Genomic DNA, 20,420 nt, shown 5'->3' on the forward strand with positions numbered 1-20,420 from the left:
TTTTAGGAGTTTTACAATTTTTGGTCTTATATTTAAGTCTTTAATTCATTTTAAATTGATTTCTATGTATAATGTAAGATAAGGGTCCAACTTCGTTCTTTTGTATATGGATATCATTTTTCCAGCCCTGTTGGTTGAAGAGACTCTCCTTTCTGCATTGTGTGTTCTTGACATCCTCATCAGATATCAGTTGACCATATATGCATGGATTTATTTCTAGGCTTTCTACTCTTTTCCGTCTGCCTTTATGATTGTCTTTATGCCAGTACCATACTGTTGTGTTTACTGTAGTAATATATTTTGAAAGTAGGTAGTGTGATGTCTCCAGTTTTGTTCTTTACCTCTGGATTGATTTGGCTGTTTGTGGTCTTTTGTGGTTCCATGAGTTTTAGAATTGTGTTTTTCTATTTCTATAAAGAATGTCATTAGGATTTTTGGTAGGAATTGCATTGAATTTGTAGAGTGCTTTGGGTAATATGGACATTTTAATAATACTAAATCTTCTGATCCATGAACACAGGATGCCTTCCCATTTGTCATCTTTAATTTCTTTTGTCAGTGTTTTGTTGTTCTCAGCCTACAAGTCTTTCACCTTTTAAATTTATTCCTAAGTATTTTTTTCCTTTTTGGTGCTCTTGTAAATGGGATTGTTTTTCTAATTCTTTTTCAGATAGCTCATTGTTAGTGGATAGCTGGTTTTGTATGTTGATTTTGTATCTCGCAACTTTACTGAATTTATTAGTTCTAAGTTTTTTTTTAATATGATATTTTTGTTATTTTGAGAGAGAGAAAGAGCAGACGAGAGGCAAAGAGAAAGGGAGAGAGAATTCCACGTAGGCTCTGTGCTGTCAGTGCAGAGCCCAACATGGGTCTCAAACCCATGAACCATGAGATCATGACCTGGGCTGAAATTAAGAGTCAGATGCTAACCCAACTGAGCCACTTACGTACCCCCTAACAGGTTTTTGATGGAGTCTTCAGGGTTTTCTATGTATAGGATCGTGTCATCTGCAAACATGGACAATTTTACTTCTTCCTTTCTGGTTTGGATGCCTTTTATTTCTTTTTCTTGCCTAATTGCTTTAGCCAGGACTTTAAGTTGTATGATGAATAGAAGTGGCAGAAACAGGCATCCTTGTCTTGTTCCTGATCTCAAAAAAAAAAAAAACTTTTAGTTTTTTACCATGGAGTGTAATGACTGCTATGGGATTTTCATAGATGGCTTTTATTATGTTGAGGTACTTTCCTCCTATTCCTAGTTTATTGAGTTTTAATCATGAAATGGTGTTGAGTTCTATCAAATGCTTTTTCTGTACCTGTTGAGAGAATGATGCAATTTTTATCCTTTATTTTGTTAATATACTGTATCAAAAAAAACAACTCTTAGGTTTTTTTTCTGCTGTTTTTCTATTTTCTCTTTAATTTATTTCTGCTCTGTTCTAATCTTTATTTCCTTCCTTCTGCTAACTTTGCTCTTATTTTATTGTTTTTCTAGCTCCTTCAGGTGCTAGAAAAGTTGGTTGGTTGGGCTAGTTAGGTTGTTTATTTGACATCTTTCTTTTTTAATGTGTTATTGCTCTGGATAAACTGTACTGCTTTTACTGCATCCCATAAGTTTTGGTACATTGTCTTTCATTTACCTTAAAGTATTTTCTGATATTCTTGTGTCTTTGACTCAGTGGTTGTTTAGGAGTGTGTTATTTAATTTCCACATACTGTGACTTTTCTACTTTTCTTCCTGTTGATTTCTAGTTTCATTCCATTGTGGTCAGAAAAAATTCCTTGATATGTTTCAATCTGCCTAAATTTGTTAAGACTTGTTTTGTCTTAATTAAGAAATATCTCATGAAAAATAAATTGTAATAGAAAAGGTATTCTATTCAGTGAGAATAAAGAGGAAAAGCTGAAATCAAATAGTTACAAAGCAAAAGCAGCTTGATTTGCACATAACCTTTTCTGTAAAGTTAAATATGGATGGAAGTGATGGTTCAGGGTTCCAAGATGAAAGCGCTTTCAGAAAGGCTAATCTGAAAGATTATTAGAAAAACATTTCTAATAAGATTAATCAAATCTTGGAAATAATCTTTCTTGTTTTAAAGACCACAGAGAGTGTCTACAATCTTCCTTTGAAAGTTCTGTAAAGATTAATTTCATGTTTTTAAATTTTTATTTAACTTTTTGAAAAATCCTATCTTTACAGGGTTCAAAAACCAAAAAAAAAATAAGAAAAGGTACAGTGAAAAAATTACTCTTAATTAGCTCCTATAAGCCTCCCCTCCCATAGGTGAAGTTACTGGTACTAATTTCTTTGTAATCTTCAGGAAAAATTATTATGTATACTCTATTTCAAAAAATGAATATAAAATAAGAGACATTGAAGCTGAGTAAAAGTAAGGATAAGAGATACTAAATTCAGACTTGTGTTGAATAAATTTTACTCTTCCTTTTTTAGTCTGTGGGTACATAGCAAGAATCAAGTCATATGAATGTTTATGATGTTAATACAATGTGATATTCTTTTAGCAGTAGTGATAATTATATTGGAAGTAGTTAAAGCTTTTTTAAAGAAATTCAGGTGGGAACTTATTAGTATATCTGTGCATATTATCTGTTTCAAAGGTTTGATTGCAGTCTAGGCCAATATGTATACTTTTTATTTCATATTCTAGAATGAGTCACCTTTGGTCAGGCAGTGTTAGTAGCAGTGCATTTTTTAGTTAATTGTACATCACCTGTGTGCAGCCTCCTTTTTCCTGCTATTGCAAATTGACTTCACAGTTGAGGCTTACTACTTTAATACTGAGTATCTCATCTAATCACTTCCTTCAAATAGTATATGTCAATGAAATAGGAAGAGTGACAAGATATATTTGGCTAATGTCAATCAATTACTTAATGTGCATGTAATAATATATTTTTTATTGAGGTGTTTTTGCACTGTCATCGTACTGACTAGAGTCAGATTCTTACTTGGCACATCCAGATGCTCCAACTTTGTGTGACCTAGATAGAAAACATATGGGGGTATGTGTGTGTATTTTTAGCACATGTTAAGCTTTCAGCCTTAGGGCAAAATATATGCAAAACTTCAAGAAGTGAAAAGAAAATCTCTTTTAGAAAAGAATACAGGATTGATGAAATGGTGGAGAAAACAAACTAAACTAAAAACTTTGCTGTAGAAAATACAGTATTTAAAAATTGAGTTTCTTTAAAAACAAAGATCCTTAATTTTTAATTACCACATTTAAAAAATTTTTCATCCATTGTTTTCACAATGGGTTCTTTTTTTTGAAAATGAATTTTACTTTGCCTAAGTTGAAGTGAGGATTTAATTTGTTGGCAGACCTCTTTATCATTTATTGCTATCCCAACTGTAACTCATTTAGAAAATGCTCCTAAATTAGCCCCATTGATCTGATGCAATAATCGCCTACTGTGAAATGTTGTTCCAGAACTACTAGCCATGTTCACTTTAAGAAAAGAAATTCTACATTTAATGATTCTTATGTTTGATAGCTTTTTTAGAACCCATTTCTTCAAGTGATCTTTTTGCAATCCTGTGCACTAGCTGTTTATCAGGTCAGGCAGTGAAATAACATGTTTGGATTAATCAGCAGCTAAGATTTATATCTTTAGGCATCACCTTAGGCAGCACTCTAATACAAACTAAAATTATATATTTACATTAGAAGTATTACAAGTTTTATGTGTATTCAGTGCAGGAAATTTAGAAATCTTAAAACATTAATTTTCTTGAAATATTTTCTTGACTACTTTTTAAAACATCTTTACATGTATATATCAGAGATGTAGCTTTAAAGAGAGAAACTTTTTGTGAATAAATTGTTATTGCTCAACTGTTCCTTGTTTAGAGTAAATTGTGATATGGAAAGTTTGAAGCAGGGGCACTTCATTCCCGTACATTATTCAGAACTTTACCTACTTTCTGTTATTTTGAATATTGTTCCTTAAAACACCAGCTAATAGCTGGCTTAAAATAACAGCTATAATTCAGAAGCCAGCAGGGGTACTGGGGTGGCTCAGTTGTTTAAGCGGCCGACTCTTAATGTCGGCTCGGGTCATGATCTCCCAGTTTGTGAGTTGGAGCCCCGCAGCAGGCTCTGCACAGACAGCCTGCTTGGATTCTCTCTCTCCCTCTCTCTCTCTGCCCCTCCTCTGCTCTCTCTCTCTCTCAAAAATGAATAAAAAACATTAAAAAAAAAAAAAAGAAAGAATCCAGCAGTTCTTTGTCTTTTTACGTGCAAACATACAGGAAATGTAAAGAGTGCAGTCTGGCATTTCCTCAAAAACTAGTTACCATATTACCCAGCAATTTCACTTCTAGGAACATACCCAAGAGAAATGGAAACGTATTTCACACAAAAACTTGCACATGAATGTTCATACCCACATCATTCATAATAGCCAAAAGGTAGAAAAAATCCAAACATATATCATCCAGTGAAAGGATAGTTCAAAAATATAGCCATACAGTGGAATATTACTTAATCATTAAAAAAGGAAGGAGAGTGCCACCTTGATGGCTCAGTTGATTAAGTGTCTGACTCTTGATTTCAACTCAGGTCATCGTTTCATGGTTTGTGAGATTGAGCCCCATGCTGGGCTCTGCTCTGCAGTGGTTATGGAACCTGCTTAAAATTCTCTCTACTTCCCCCCCTAATCCTCCCCCCATTCCCTATTGACAAATCTCATGTGATCTAGGGAAAAATCTCACAGACATCTAAAGCCAAACATCGTGAAATCTCCTTCAAAACAACAACAACAAGGGGGCACTGTTACAACATGGATAAACCTTGAAAATGTTACATTAAGTGAAAGAAACCACTCACAAAAAACTATGTATTGTATGATTCCATTTATATGAAAAACCCCAAGTAGGCAAATTTATAGAGACAGAAGGTAAATTAGTGATCACCTTGGGTAAAGGTGGCAGAGAATGGAGGGTGTTAATGGGTACAGGGTTTCTCTTTGGAATGATAAAATTGTTCTAAAATTAGTTGTGATAGTTGCATAACCTTGTAAATATACTGAAAACCATTGTCTTATACACTTAAAATGGGAGAATTTGTATGGTTTATGAATTGTATCTCAATAAAAGTGTAATATTTAAAAAATGAAAGAAAAATAGAGGTTCCTTTGGATTTCCTAAAGTAAATTAGTAGACAATGACTATAATTTCTTTCCTTTTTTTTTTTTTTTAAGCCCCCACACCCAGCATGGAGCTTAACTTGGGGCTTGAACTCACTACCCTGAGTTCAAGACCTAAGCTGAGATCATGAGTCAGATGCTTAACCTACTGAACCATCCAGGTGCCCCAAAGACTATAATTTCTAACCCATGTAGTGAGATGACAACCCACAGTCTTAATTTTTAAAAATAAAGAAGTCGTTTTCAATTCCACTCAGGTTACTTTTCTCTAGAAAAATGTATTCTACAAATGTTCATTCCTTCAACAAATTGTTTGTTGTGCCCTATTGGGTATATGACAGTGTTCTTGATACCAGGGACACCGTTGCATTCCTGATTCTTCTTTTCTTCCTCTCCACATGCAGTCAGTCACCAAGTCACATTAAGTCTATTTCATGTCCTTTAGTTTATCCGTGTTCTCTTCCCCTCTTAGCAATATGTGTGGTTCTATTACCTAGACCAGTCTCAACCACAGTATTAATATTAGTAAAATACCAGAGATTGTAAATGTTTTACCTTAAAAAAAAAACTAGAGGAATAATCCTGTAAATGTCATTTTCACTAACTTGTATTCCACTTTGTTTTTTGGTAAGTGGAAGAAAAATTGTTAGCTTTACAGCTAGTGTGCCAGGAATCACACACAGTCCTCAGGGCTGAATGGGAATGTTTTATGAATGTGGACTTCAATTTTGCATGTCCTCAGTATAAGTTGAGACACTTTGAGTTGGATTAATACAGTCACATTTTTAAAAATCCATATTACTTTAGTTTCAGTTCTCAATAAATCATTGTTATAAAAGATCATTTTGATTTAAATACAGTTTACCTATTACATAAATTTAAGATATATACAGCATGTTATGGGGCACCTAGGTGGCTCAGTTGGTTGAGCATCTGACTTCGGCTCAGGTCATGATCTCACGGTCTGTGGGTTCAAGCCCCGCATCGGGCTCTGTGCTGACAGCTCAGAGCCTGGAGCCTGCTTTGGATTCTGTGTCTGTCTGTCTCTCTCTCTCTCTCTGTCTCTCTCTGCCCCTCCCCCACTTGTGCTTTGTCTGTCTCTCTCTCAAAAATAAAATGTAAAAAAAAATTTTTTTTAATTAAAAAGAAAGATTTACAGCATGTTAAATGATACATTTATATATTGTAATATAGTTACCATTGTAGCAATAATAAGTATTTCTGTCATATTACATAATTTTCTTTAGTGGTTGGGATAATTAGGTTCTGCTCTCATAACAAGTTTAATGATTATTATGTAATACTGTTGTCAGTATTTGCTATATTATGCATTAGATCTCTAGGACTTATTTACTACTTGTTGCAAGTTTGTACCTTTAAACAACATCTGTCCTATTTCCCCATCCCCTAGTAACTACCATTTTATTCTGTGATTTCTACAAGTTTGTCTTTACATTCCATATATGAATGATATCATACAGTATTTATCTTTCTTTGTCTGACTTCTCTCACTTAACATAATGTCCTTAAAATCCAAAGATCTTTTTCTGATATCTATGTGTGATCAGGCATTTTCCCAACTAGATGTGTTTCTCCAGTGACTCTGCATTGCATGTAAGATAAACCATAAACTTGCTTCCATGGTATGATAGTTCATTCAGGATCTTGCTCCTTTCTGTCCAGCTTCCATCCTCAGCAAAGGCATATTCTCTATGCTTCCATGTGTTGCATGTGCCCTTCTATCTGTCAGCATTGCCCTTCCCATGATTTGTGGATGGCCAGCTCCTTTCAGGTCTCACTGCACATGCATTTGGCTCTGTGAAGTAGACCTAGGTTTCTTCTATACTGCCTCCTCTGTGTTTTGTAATAGCGGTTTTTATAATGCATTATAATTTTTATTTATTTTTATTTAATTTACATCAAAGTTAGCGTATGGTGCAATAATGATTTCAGGAGTGGAATGCAGTGATTCACCCCCTACGTATAACACCCATTGCTCATCCCAACAAGTGTCTTCTTCTATGCCTCTTGCCCACAACCCCTCCAGCAACCCTCAGTTCTCTGTATTTAAGAGTCTCTTATGTTTTGTCCCCCTCCCTGTTTTTATATCATTTTTGCTTCCCTTCTCCTGTGTTCATCTGTTTTGTATTTAAATTCCACATGAGTGAAGTCATATGATACTTGTCTTTGACTAATTTCGCTTAGCATAATACCCTCTAGTTCCATCCACATAGTTGCAAATGGCAAGGTTTCATTCTTTTTGATTGCCGAGTAATACTCCATTTTAAAAAAAATTTTTTTTTTTTAACGTTTATTTATTTTTGAGATGGAGACAGAGCATGAACGGGGGAGGATCAGAGAGAGAGGGAGACACAGAATCCGAAACAGGCTCCAGGCTCTGAGCGGTCAGCACAGAGCCCGACGCGGGGCTCGAACTCACAGAACGCAAGATCGTGACCTGAGCCGAAGTCGGCCGCTTAACCGACTGAGCCACCCAGGCGCCCCTACTCCATTTTACACATATACCACATCTTCTTTATCCAGTCATCTGTTGATGGACATTTGGGCTCATTCCATACTTTGGCTATTGTTGAGAGCACTGCTACAAACATTGGGGTGCATGTGTCCCTTCAAAACAGCACACCTTTATCCTTTGGATAAATACCTAGTAGTGTAATTGCTGGGTCGTTGGGTAGTTCTAGTTCTAATTTTTTGAGGAACCTCCATACTGTTTTCCAGAATGGCTGCATCACTTTGCATTCCCACCAGCAGTGCAAAAGAGATCTTCTTTCTCTGCATCCTCACCAACATCTGTTGTTGCCAGAGTTGTTAATGTTAGCCATTCTGACAGGTGTGAGGTGGTATCTCATTGTGGTTTTGATTTGTATTTCCCAGATGATGAGTGATGTTGAGCATTTTTTTCATGTGTCTGTTAGCCATATGGATGTCTTATTTTGAACAGTGTCTGTTCATGTCTTTTGCCCATTTCTTCACTGAATTCTTTGTTTTTCAGGTGTTGAGTTTGGTAAGTTCTTTATAGATTTTGGATAGTAACCTTTTATCTGATATGTCATTTGCAAATATCTTCTCCCATTCCGTTGGTTGCCTTTTAGTTTTGCTGATTGTTTCTTTTGCTGTGCAGAAGCTTTCTATTTTGATGAGGTCCCAATAGTTCATTTTTGCTTTTGTTTCCCTTTCCTCCAGAGATGTGTTGAGTAAGAAGTTGCTGTGGCCGAAGTCAAAGAGGTTTTTGCCTGCTTTCTCCTCGAGGATTTTGATGACTTCCTGTTTTATTTTTAGGTCTTTCATCCATTTTGAGTTTATTTTTGTGTGTGGTGTAAGAAAATGGTCCAGGTTCATTCTGCATTTGGCTGTCCAGTTTCCCAACACCATTTGCTGAAGAGACTGTCTTTATTCCATTGGGTATTCTTTCTGGCTTTGTCAAAGATTAGTTGCCCATATGTTTGTGGGTCCATTTCTGGGTTCTCTGTTCTGTTCCATCAATCTGAGTGTCTGTTTCTGTGCCACTATATACTGTCTTGATGATTATAGCTTTGTAATACAGCTTGAAATCCAGAATTGTGATGCCTCCAGCTTTGGTTTTCTTTTTCAGGATTGCTTTGGCTATTCAGGGTCTTTTCTGGTCCCATACAAATTTTAGGATTGTTTGTTCTAGCTCTGTGAAGAATGCTGGTGTTGTTTTCATAGGGATGGCATTAAATATGTAGATTGCTTTGGGTGGTATTGACATTTTAACAATATTTGTCCTTCCAATCCATGAGCATGGAATATTTTTCCTTTGTGTGTGTGTGTGTGTGTCTTCTTAAGTTTCTTTTATAAGCTTTCTATAGTTTTCAGTGTATAGATTTTTCACCTCTTTGGTTAGGTTTATTTGTAGGTATTTTATGAGTTTTGGTGCAATTGTAAATGGGATCAATTCTTTGAATTCTCTTTCTGTTGCTTCATTATTCGTGTATAGAAATGCAACTGATTTCTGTGCATTTATTTTATATCTTACAACTTTGCTGAATTCATGAATCAATTCTAGCTGGGTTTTTTGGTAGAATCTTTTGGGTTTTCTGTATAGAATATCATGTCATCTGCGAAGAGTGCAAGTTTGACTTCCTCCTTGCCAGTTTGGGTATCTTTTATTCCTTTGTGTTGTCTGATTGCTGAGGCTAAGACTTCCAATACTGTGTTGAATAACAGTGGTATGAGTGGACATCCCTGTCATGTTCCTGACCTAAGGGGGAAGCTGTCAGTTTTTCCCCATTGAGGATGATATTAGCAGTGGGTCTCTCATATATGGCTTCTGTGATCTTGAGGTATGATCCTTCTATCCCTACTTTCTTGAGGGTTTTTATCAAGAAAGGATGCTGTATTTTGTTGAATGCTTTCTCTGCATCTATTGAGAGGATCATGTGGTTCTTACTCTTTATTTTATTAACACAATATATCACATTGATTTGCGGACATTAAACCAACCTTGCATCCCAGGTATAAGTCCCACTTGATTGTGGTGAATAATTTTTTTAATGTACTGTTGGATCTGGTTAGCTAGTATCTTGTTGAGAATTTTTGCATCCATGTTCATCAGGGAAATTGGTCTATAGTTCTCCTTTTTAGTGGGGTCCTTGTCTGGTTTTGGAATCAAGGTAATGCTGGCCTCATAGAATGAGTTTGAAGTTTTCCTTCCATTTCTATTTTCTGGAACAGCTTCAAAAGAATAGGTGTTAACTCTTCTTTAAATGTTTGGTAGAATTCCCCTGGAAAACCATCCAGCCCTGGATTTTTGTTTTTTGGGAGGTATTATGCATTATAATTATTTTAATATTTTGTTTTCCTTTTATATTTTTAGCTTGTTGAGAGCCAGTTCCTTGTCCTTTCATCTTTGTATTCCCAGCTTTTAGCATGGAATCTGGTATGAAGTTAATGCTCAGTAAATATTTGCTGAAAAAATTCAAAATCAGTTTCTCTAATTAATTGGGATAAGTATATATTATATGTAATGAAATTAAAGATTAGAAATGTTCTTGTGATTCTTCATCCCATGTTTCCTGGAGCAGTGACAGTTTTAAATAGTCCAGTGTATTGTCCTTTAAGTATAAATGTAGTTATCAAGACATAATTTTTTGTTTAGAAATATACACATTAAACCTATACCTCAGTTTTTAATTATTTACTATTTTTTAATACTTAGATTTCATGTAGTTTGTATATTTTTTTCTAATTCAGATCACTTTCAAAGCAATACATAATAGTGAGATGTTGAAGTTCTCAGTTTTTCCCCGTTGAGGATGATATTAGCTGTGGGCTTTTCATTAGAAAGGGAAGGAAAACTTCCAGGCTTATTTTATGAAGCCAGCATTAGTTTAATTCCCAAACCAGACAGAGACCCAGCAAAAAAAAGAGAACTATAGGCCAATATCCCTGATGAATATGGATGCAAAAATTCTCAACAAGATGCTAGCAAATCGAATTCAAATAAATAAATTCAAATAAATAAAAAATTATTCACCGTGATCAAGTGGGATTCATTCCTGGGCTGCAGGGCTAGTTCAATATTTGTAAATCAACCAATGTGATACATCACATTAATAAAAGAAAAGATAAGAACCATATGATCCTGTCAATCGGTGCAGAAAAAGCATTTGACAAAATTCAGCATCCTTTCTTAATAAAAACCCTGGAGAAAGTCGGGATAGAAGTAACATAGAAAGATAATTTTATTTATTTATTTTTTTAATTAAAAAAAAAATTTTTTTAACATTTATTCTTGAGACAGAGACAGAGCGTGAACAGGGGAGGGGCAGAGAGAGAGGGAGACCCAGAACCTGAAACAGCCACCCGGCTCTGAGCTGTCAGCACAGAGCCCGACGTGGGGCTCAAACCCACAAACTGTGAGATCATGACCTGAGCTGAAGTTGGACGCTTAACCGACTGAGCCACCCAGGCGCCCCAAAGATAATTTTAAAGAGCATGCATTATCTCAAATTTTTATATAAGTGTATTTACAGAAATCATTTAGCTTAACAATTTAAATGTACTTTGAATTATATATTCTAAAGTTTAGGATTAGGTACTGGCCTTTGTGTTTGCCTACATTGTATATTTTCATGTTTCAAAAATTCTGGGAGATAAATATTGTTAGTCATCTTGTAGAGAGAACACCGAGGTTAGGGGAAGTTAAATAGATTTTATGCTGTAACATATACAGTTACTAAAATTCAGAACCAGAGTTCTGACTGACTGTATAGCCCATGCTTCTCTTCTAAATGATATTGAAAATACAAGCTGGGGATGAATGCTAAATACAGAAATAAATGGTGTAGTACTTGAATTTAGTAAATCTAAATTGTATTCAAAGTTATCTGTGTCTTTTGTCCTTAGGCGGTTATTTGGCAGAAAACTAGAGTATCTGATCATAAGATGGCTCTCATGTCTGTTCTGGGGACTGCTGTTATGGGCAACATGGAATCCTTTCAGTACCACTGTGAAGAATCTCAGGTATACAACAAAGTGTTCTTTAATAATTCTGGTTTAACAATGAAACTCAATTATTTTTCTTCTGGGGAGTTGAGGTGGCAATAAGTTCTTGTAACATTTTACTTAAATATATGTATAGGTAAAAAAAGAACATAACATTTACAGCTTATATTTAACCCTCTCTCCCTATCCCTACTTCCTGTTTTTATCTTTGTATTTGTTTTTAATTTTAAGCATTGTGGTTACATTATTTTTTTTATAATGATTTTCAATTGAGTATCTTATCTGTTTACATTTCAGTATTAAAGAAGAGTTGAGTTCTCTTACCTTTGTTTTCCCTTTCCTATTCTAAATAGATTCTGCATCTTTCTTTTCTTGATCTCTAGCTTCAGACAGTGCTTCTTGAGTTCCTATAATGTTAGATGAGGTTACGAACACTCCAACTCTTACTTGCTCTTCCCTCTCTCAGTTGTGTCCACTCTACTTTTATGTTGTCAAGCAATTTGTTTTCTTTTATAACCATTTTTAAGTTTTCCATCTTTTGTTTGAAAATTGATTCTAAAAGTTGAAAACTTATATGGAGTATATTACTATGGCTACAAATAATTTACATTGTAAAGCCTAGTATTGTTCTAGGATCACATTTCTTAAGAATCCACATTATGTATCCATGCCATACAAATGAGACTATTTCTATTGTCCCAATTAAATAGAATATCCTTTCTTGTTGTATTTATTGCTCAAAATGTCATGTTTTTCTTTGCTTTATCTGTGGACTCTTATATAGTTTCTTGCTTTTTCTGGAGTTTCTAAGATCTGGGTTTTTTCCCTTTTTTAAGTGAAGAAACTTTTCTTCGTCTTGTCAGCAATAAAATCCAGCACTTTTACTTACTCCAACTATAGCTAGAGTTCCATTTTTTTTTAAATAATTAGATTTAGAACCCAATTTCTTATTTGGACTGATCGCATATCAGACATTCTGCACAGATCTTATCCTGGAATGGAATTTTTTTTCATAGGAGTACTAGTTGTTTCCACTATTTCTTATATCCCATGCCTTTTTCTTTCTTAGTCTTTGTTATCATTTTTCTCATATACATCTTTAGTTAACTTCCACAGAAAGGGGATATGAGGGGTAGACTTTTATATACAAGAATGACTTTATTTTGTACTTCTCTTAATAGTCTGGTAGAGGTAGAATTCTAGGTTGAAAATAAGTTTTTTTTTATGTTTTTTTTTCAATATATGAAGTTTATTGTCAAATTGGTTTCCATAACACCCAGTGTTCATCCCAAAAGGTGCCCTCCTCAATACCCATCACCCACCCTCCCCTCCCTCCCACCCCCCATCAACCCTCAGTTTGTTCTCAGTTTTTAAGAGTCTCTTATGCTTTGGCTCTCTCCCACTCTAACCTCTTTTTTTTTTTCCTTCCCCTCCCCCATGGGTTTCTGTTAAGTTTCTCAGGATCCACATAAGAGTGAAACCATATGGTATCTGTCTTTCTCTGTATGGCTTATTTCACTTAGCATAACACTCTCCAGTTCCATCCATGTTGCTACAAAGGGCCATATTTCATTCTTTCTCATTGCCACGTAGTACTCCATTGTGTATATAAACCACAATTTCTTTATCCATTCATCAGTTGATGGACATTTAGGCTCTTTCCATCATTTGGCTAATGTTGAGAGTGCTGCTATAAACATTGGGGTACAAGTGCCCCTATGCATCAGCACTCCTGTATCCCTTGGGTAAATTCCTAGCAGTGCTATTGCTGGGTCATAGGGTAGGTCTATTTTTAATTTTTTGAGGAACCTCCACACTGTTTTCCAGAGTGGCTGCACCAGTTTGCATTCCCACCAACAGTGCAAGAGGGTTCCCGTTTCTCCACAGCCTCGCCAACATCTATAGTCCCCTGATATGTTCATTTTGGCCACTCTGACTGGCGTGAGGTGATATCTGAGTGTGGTTTTGATTTGTATTTCCCTGATGAGGAGCGACGTTGAGCATCTTTTCATGTGCCTGTTGGCCATCCGGATGTCTTCTTTAGAGAAATGTCTATTCATGTTTTCTGCCCATTTCTTCACTGGGTTATTTGTTTTTCGGGTGTGGAGTTTGGTGAGCTCTTTATAGATTTTGGATACTAGCCCTTTGTCCGATATGTCATTTGCAAATATCTTTTCCCATTCCATTGGTTGCCTTTTAGTTTTGTTGGTTGTTTCCTTTGCTGTGCAGAAGCTTTTTATTTTCACAAGGTCCCAGTAGTTCATTTTTGCTTTTAATTCCCTTGCCTTTGGGGATGTGTCAAGTAAGAGATTGCTGAGGTTGAGGTCAGAGAGGTCTTTTCCTGCTTTCTCCTCTAGGGTTTTGATGGTTTCCTGTCTCACATTCAGGTCCTTTATCCATTTTGAGTTTATTTTTGTGAATGGTGTAAGAAAGTGGTCTAGTTTCATTCTTCTGCATGTTGCTGTCCAGTTCTCCCAGCCCCATTTGTTAAAGAGACTGTCTTTTTTCCATTGGATGTTCTTTCCTGCTTTGTCAAAGATGAGTTGGCCATACGTTTGTGGGTCTAGTTCTGGGGTTTCTATTCTATTCCATTGGTCTATGTGTCTGTTTTTGTGCCAATACCATGCTGTCTTGATGATTACAGCTTTGTAGTAGAGGCTAAAGTCTGGGATTGTGATGCCTCCTGCTTTGGTCTTCTTCTTCAAAATTACTTTGGCTATTCGGAGCCTTTTGTGGTTCCATATGAATTTTAGGATTGCTTGTTCTAGTTTCGAGAAGAATGCTGGTGCAATTTTGATTGGGATTGCATTGAATGTGTAGATAGCTTTGGGTGGTATTGACATTTTGACAATATTTATTCTTCCAATCCATGAGCACGGAATGTCTTTCCATTTCTTTATATCTTCTTCAATTTCCTTCATAAGCTTTCTATAGTTTTCAGCATACAGATGTTTTACATCTTTGGTTACATTTATTCCTAGGTATTTTATGCTTCTTGGTGCAATTGTGAATGGATCAGTTTCTTTTTTTTTTTTTTTTTAATTTTTTTTTTAACGTTTTTTTTTTTTTAATTTATTTTTGAGACAGAGAGAGACAGAGCATGAACAGGGGAGGGGCAGAGAGAGAGGGAGACACAGAATCTGAAGCAGGCTCCAGGTTCTGAGCCATCAGCCCAGAGCCCGACGCGGGGCTCGAACTCACGGACCGCGAGATCGTGACCTGAGCTGAAGTCAGACGCTTAACTGAGTGAGCCACTCAGGCGCCCCGGGATCAATTTCTTTATTTGTCTTTCTGTTTCTTCATTATTAGTGTATAAGAATGCAACTGATTTCTGTACATTGATTTTGTATCCTGCAACTTTGCTAAATTCATGTATCAGTTCTAGCAGAGAAAATAAGTTTAAAGGCATTTAATGTCTTTGACCATTCACTGTGGCTGATGGGAAGATGTATGCATTCCAATTCTTTCTTTCTAGCTGATCTGTGTTTTTTTTTTTTTTCTGAACGTTTTTTAGGATCTTTGTGTTCAGTTTTTTAAGCATGTCTATAGATGTGTCTTTTATTACTCATTTGCTTTTTATACTGAACACTTGGTTTGAGACTTCTTGAGTCTGAATAGTCATATATCTTTTTCAGCTCTGGGTTATATACTTCTAGCTGTCATAACTTTGATAATTTTTCCCCTTTTTTTTGAGAGACAGAGCATGAGTGGGGGAGGGGCAGAGAGAGAGACGGAGACACAGAATCCGAAGCAGGCTCCAGGCTCTGAGCTCTCAGCACAGAGCCTGACACGGGGCTCAAACCACAAACTGTGAGATTGTGACCTGACCCGAAGTCAGACGCTGAACCGACTGAGCCACCCAGGCACCTCGATAATTTTTCTCTTTTAATTAAACTCCTTATTATTGATTTAGGACTTCCTCTTACTTTTCTCTTACTATTTTTCTCAGGTTTTCATATTTTTTCTGTAAGTTTTTGGAGATGTCTGACCCTCTTTTGCCCCTTCTGAATATTTTGAAACCTTTATGTTTAATTTCCAAAGGCATTTTTAAATTTACCGCTTTTTCACAACTTCTTACTGTTTTGTGGATACAAAATCTTGAATCTTTAGAGATGCTAAGTTTTGTTTCTATTTTAAAGTTGTTTCTTAAACTATCTATTGCTTAGGAGGTCAATTTTGCTTTGCTTTTCAGGTCTTTTACCTCCAAGCCATCTTTTTGTGTGAATAAGAAATCTAATTGGGAACTCAGTGTTTGTGGCTAGACTTATTGACTATTAGGCTTTACTTGACTATTAATTAATCAAGATCCTGTTCCTGTTCCCAGACTCTGGGGGAGTCACAAATACCATCATGGGGTGGGGGCTTAGCACACTGCACTCATACTCACTGTTCTAGTTCTCAGGAAATTCATTTCATTTCTTTCCCTTCCCTGCCCCCTCCATTCCCTTTCTTCTTCTTTTTCTTTTTTTTTTCCTTTCTAGCACAAAATTAGATCAATTGTTCTTATTCAGTCTCTATAGAAGAGTCTATAATTATTCTTATTCAGTTTATTTACAGAAGAGTCTATAAAATAGAATCTGTTTGTTTTTGCTGCTCTGTTGACCTTAAACCTGAAGGCTGTCTGTTGTGCTGGGCAGTTGGTTTCTCTGTTCTATTCTTTCTTTTTTCATAATTTGTTGAAATCTTTTTCTACTACTCGTTCTTCTCTTTTTCTTGCAGTATTGAGTTCTTAATTATTATCATTTTATTAGCCTTAGGTGGGAGTTTATACTCAGTTAATATTCTCTGCCTGAAGAACAATTCAGGCCATCCTTACTGGCCAGCTATAGTACCTGGAGCATGGCCATGATCTGACATGTGTCCTGTTTTTCAGAGCTCCCTTAATAGTTGTTCAGTGGTTTCAATATAACCTAGTGCCACCTTAGTCTGGTTATGATGGCTGACCTGGGATAGTAAAGGTACTGTCTTGGGCTAGTAAATTCCCCTGTGTTCCTCGTGGCTTCGTGGGACTTTGTTGTTGACACTGGTAACCCAGGAAGCTTATGACAGGAGATCCAGACTCCGGGTCTTTGGTATTGTGCTCTAGAGATTCTAGCTGTCATAGTTTGGTCTGAAGACCAGCAGCATTGGCGTTACTTGTATGCTTGTTAGAAGTGAAGGATCTCTGGCCTCGTCCCAGAATACTGAATCAGGATATGCATTTTAACAAGGTTCCCAGTGCACATTCAAGTATGAAAAACAGATTTAGACCTTGGTCAGTTATGATTTCATGTGTGATTGGAACTATCCCATTAGTTTTGCAATTGAGAATTTTTTCCCCTAATCTGTATTGAGATGTGTTGCCATATCTCTGCTTGCCCATTGTTTTTTTAAATTTTCTCTTTTTTTAATTCTCTCTCTCTTTTTTTTTTTAAAGTTTATTTATTCTTGAGAGATAGAGAGAGACAGAGCATGAGCAGGGGAGGGGCAGAGTGAGATGAGGAGACACAGAATCCGAAGTAAGCCCCAGGCTCTGAGCTGTCAGCACAGAGTCCGACGCCGGGCTCGAACCCACGAACCGTGAGATCATGACCTGAGCCAAAGTCAGACGCTTAACTGACTGAGCCACCCAGGCGCCCCTTAATTTTCTCTTGAGATAGAATTGTGTGAGGACTGCTGGTAATCCATCTTGGATATCAAAACTTTTGCTACACCTTCATGTGATTATTCTTGCATGGAGGAATAGGGTAATTTAGAAAGCATGTGTTGCTGAATCATTCCAGTTCCATGAGTTGTCAGAATAATAACCTTTTAAGTGTGTCTCTAGTGAGTGATCATCTAATCAAATCCCTGTTCTATTTGTGTACTGCATATTTAAATAGGTGCTATATTTATGTTGCCAGTAGCCACCCATCACCACTCCATGCTTCCTGGGCTTGTAAGGAGGGTTGTCCTATATCAGAGTTTCTTTGACCTCTTCTCATTCCTGCCCAAAAGCAATCTTAAGTTGCTTGTCAACGCTAATAGTTGTCCCCCCTCATCTCACTTTTATCCCATTACATACCTTCAAGTTGGGACACTTGCCACCAAGGCCCCTTCACTGTACTGGGATGGCAAACACATTGGTCATTGGGAACCTTGGGTATAGAGAATCTTTATATATCTCTTCCTACAATGTTGAAGGTCCGTTTCTTAACTACAGCCACTCCATGTTGTACAGTCTCTTAATTATGGGTGGTGATCCCAGCTATACTGCTGCTGTGGTAGCATTTATTAGGAGTTTCCCAGTGTGGCTTTGTTGGCTTAAGGGAGCTCCTAAAGCTTTATTTTGTTTCATATTTGTTTTTTGGCATCTGTCTTCTCTGGATATTTTTTATCTCTGCATTATTCCATGCCAAGTTCTTGGTGAATTCCTCAGTGCTGTCTGATTTTTATTCCCAAATCTGTGTATTTCCAGGATTTAGAATTTATTCATTTTCCTCTTCTCTTTTAAACTTAATTATAACTGTGGGGTTCCTGGGTGGCTCAGTCGGTTGAGCATCCGACTTCGGCTCAGGTCATGATCTCGAGTCTGTGAGTTAGAGCCCCACATTGGGATCTGTGCTGACAGCTCAGAGCCTGGACCCTGCTTCGGATTCTGTGTCTCCCTTTCTCTTTGACACTCCCGCTGCTTGCGCTCTATCTCTCTCTGTCTTTCAAAAATGAATAAGTATTTTTAAAAATAAAAAAAAGACTTGAGCTGAGATCAAAAGTTGGACGCTTTTGATACCTGGATGGTACCCCTGCTTTTTCTTCACTCTTAAAAGTATAGTACACATACTAACTTCAAAGTTCTTTTCATATTGCTGTACTGTTTCTACTTTCGTGGGAGAATGTTCTTTCATTCTCTGCTGTTTGATATACTTTGAAATTTTAATTTGCACAGTCATCATGAATGTAAGTTTATTGTTTTTGTTATTTTGTTTTTACTCACTCGACCTTCTCCCTCTCTGTGGTTTGGCAGATACCACCACCCTCCAGGCCCCATTTTAAAACCAGGTAGTTCATGTCTTTCATCCTGCCAAGATTTTACAGACCTCTTTTCCTAGCTGACTTGGCTTAGCTTTATTTTTGATTTTGGAGTTATCCATGCTCTTTCCTATAATCCTTGCAAGCAGCCCCACAAACCGTGGTCACAGTATTTTTAAGCATTTTTGAAGGGGTGAAAGGGAGGTGTCTCAGCAGCCCATTTCATATGGAAAGACTGATTTTGATCTCTTGCCTTGTATGTATTTTCTGTCCCTGTTTCCACATCAGAATTTAAATTCTAACTGGCATAAATAGTTTCTTTTCTAAATTGAGATATAGTTGACATATAACATTATATTAATTTCAAGTGTACAACAAAATATGTATGTATTACAAAATGATCACCACAGTAAGTCTAGTTACATCCATTACTACACATAGTTACAAAAATTTTTTTTTCTGACAGCTGGTTTGTGATCCTAGAGCACATAGGGCTTTTGATTTCAGCCATCACTTTCTGTTATGGTTTGCATCCATAACATCTTGTATTTGTCTTACTTTTAAATGGTTCAGTCTTTTGAAATTTTTGTATAAGTTGATTTTATCTATCACTGCTATATATTTGCAGTTGTGATGGGGTGGGGAGAAGGGAGTTCCTTCATGAACTTATTCCAGTGTTCTGAGCAGAAGTACTTAAATTATTACTTTAGAAATAGAACTCCCTGGTGTTCTTGAGGCTTACTGAAAGAGGAGACTACTGTTAGGACACCAGTCAGGGTTACTTGAACAGAATCAGAGTAGAGGAAAGGAGATAGGTTTGACAGATTGGATAGGTGGCAGGGCTCATTATCATGCTAAGGGAACGTAGGAGAAACCAGTTGTGCAGCAGGACAGCAATGGGGTGAAGTATTTTATCAAGTTTTGAATGTGGTGAGATTGAGAAGATTTTTGTGACAGCTAGTTAAAAATAGAAAGCATTTGGGGGGTGAAAGAAATACAGGCTGCACATCTTTATCTTAGTATCGCTGGTGTATCTATATAGATGTGAATGATATTACTTGGAGAGTAGAGACCAAGAAAAAAGGCTCTGATGATAGAACTCAGGACCATCATCATTTATAGGCGGTAAGCAAAGGGAAAGAAATCAGCAAACCAGACTAAGAGGAAGTGTTGGGGGGAAGCAGAAAGATGAAAAGAGAAGGCTGAAGCAGAGTGGTGCTTCCCAAATTAAAGAATTATGGTGTCAAGATCTGCAGAGAGTCAAAAAGTTGACTGAGTGTCCATTGGAGATGTAGTAGTAGCCAGATTATAGGAGGTTGGAGATGAGGGTAAAGAGGGAGAGGTCTACAGTTGAAGAGTAATCAGGGGAGAAGTATTTATGTTTTGCTTTTCTTTTTTTTTTTTGTTTTGTTTTCTAGGTTGAGGAATATTTAGGCAGAGAGTCCTGTATAGTCAAATTTTTTATTTGGTTGCACTGATTTGGTCTAACAGTCATTCTTTTTCCATAAACTACCATGATTTTCATTTTTAGAGCACTTTAAGACTACTCTTTGATTTTACTTTTTTGTATAACTTAAATAATAGTTAGTTCTTAAGGTTATCCTAAGCCATTTTTAAAGCTCAGTATTTGGTAATAATAATAATTATTCAGTGGACAACTAAGATGGTATAAAAAGAAAACATTAGTAATATCACCAGTTTTTTCTTCATTTTATTTTTTATTCTTACCTATTTGGGGAAGGTTTTTTTGTTTTAAGTCCACAAACCCAGTAAGT

The 20,420-nt window shown here is 36.4% G+C and overlaps 1 protein-coding gene across 4 annotated transcripts in view; it reads left to right on the top strand.

Annotated features, from left to right (window-relative positions):
• The window catches only part of PMS1 (PMS1 homolog 1, mismatch repair system component), an 84,880-nt gene that overhangs the window by 42,102 nt on the left and 22,358 nt on the right, over positions 1 to 20,420 (top strand). For 2 of the 4 annotated variants that reach the window (XM_015077638.3, XM_053215432.1), the window contains exon 5: positions 11,560 to 11,676. The exons of the other annotated variants lie outside the window; for them this stretch is intronic. In XM_015077638.3, the coding sequence (XP_014933124.2) occupies positions 11,560 to 11,676 (117 nt within the window). The remainder of the gene's footprint in view (positions 1 to 11,559; positions 11,677 to 20,420) is intronic. 4 annotated transcript variants of the gene reach the window in all.

Source organism: Acinonyx jubatus, chromosome C1 (assembly GCF_027475565.1).
Source record: "Acinonyx jubatus isolate Ajub_Pintada_27869175 chromosome C1, VMU_Ajub_asm_v1.0, whole genome shotgun sequence".
NCBI classification, from domain to species: domain Eukaryota; kingdom Metazoa; phylum Chordata; class Mammalia; order Carnivora; family Felidae; genus Acinonyx; species Acinonyx jubatus.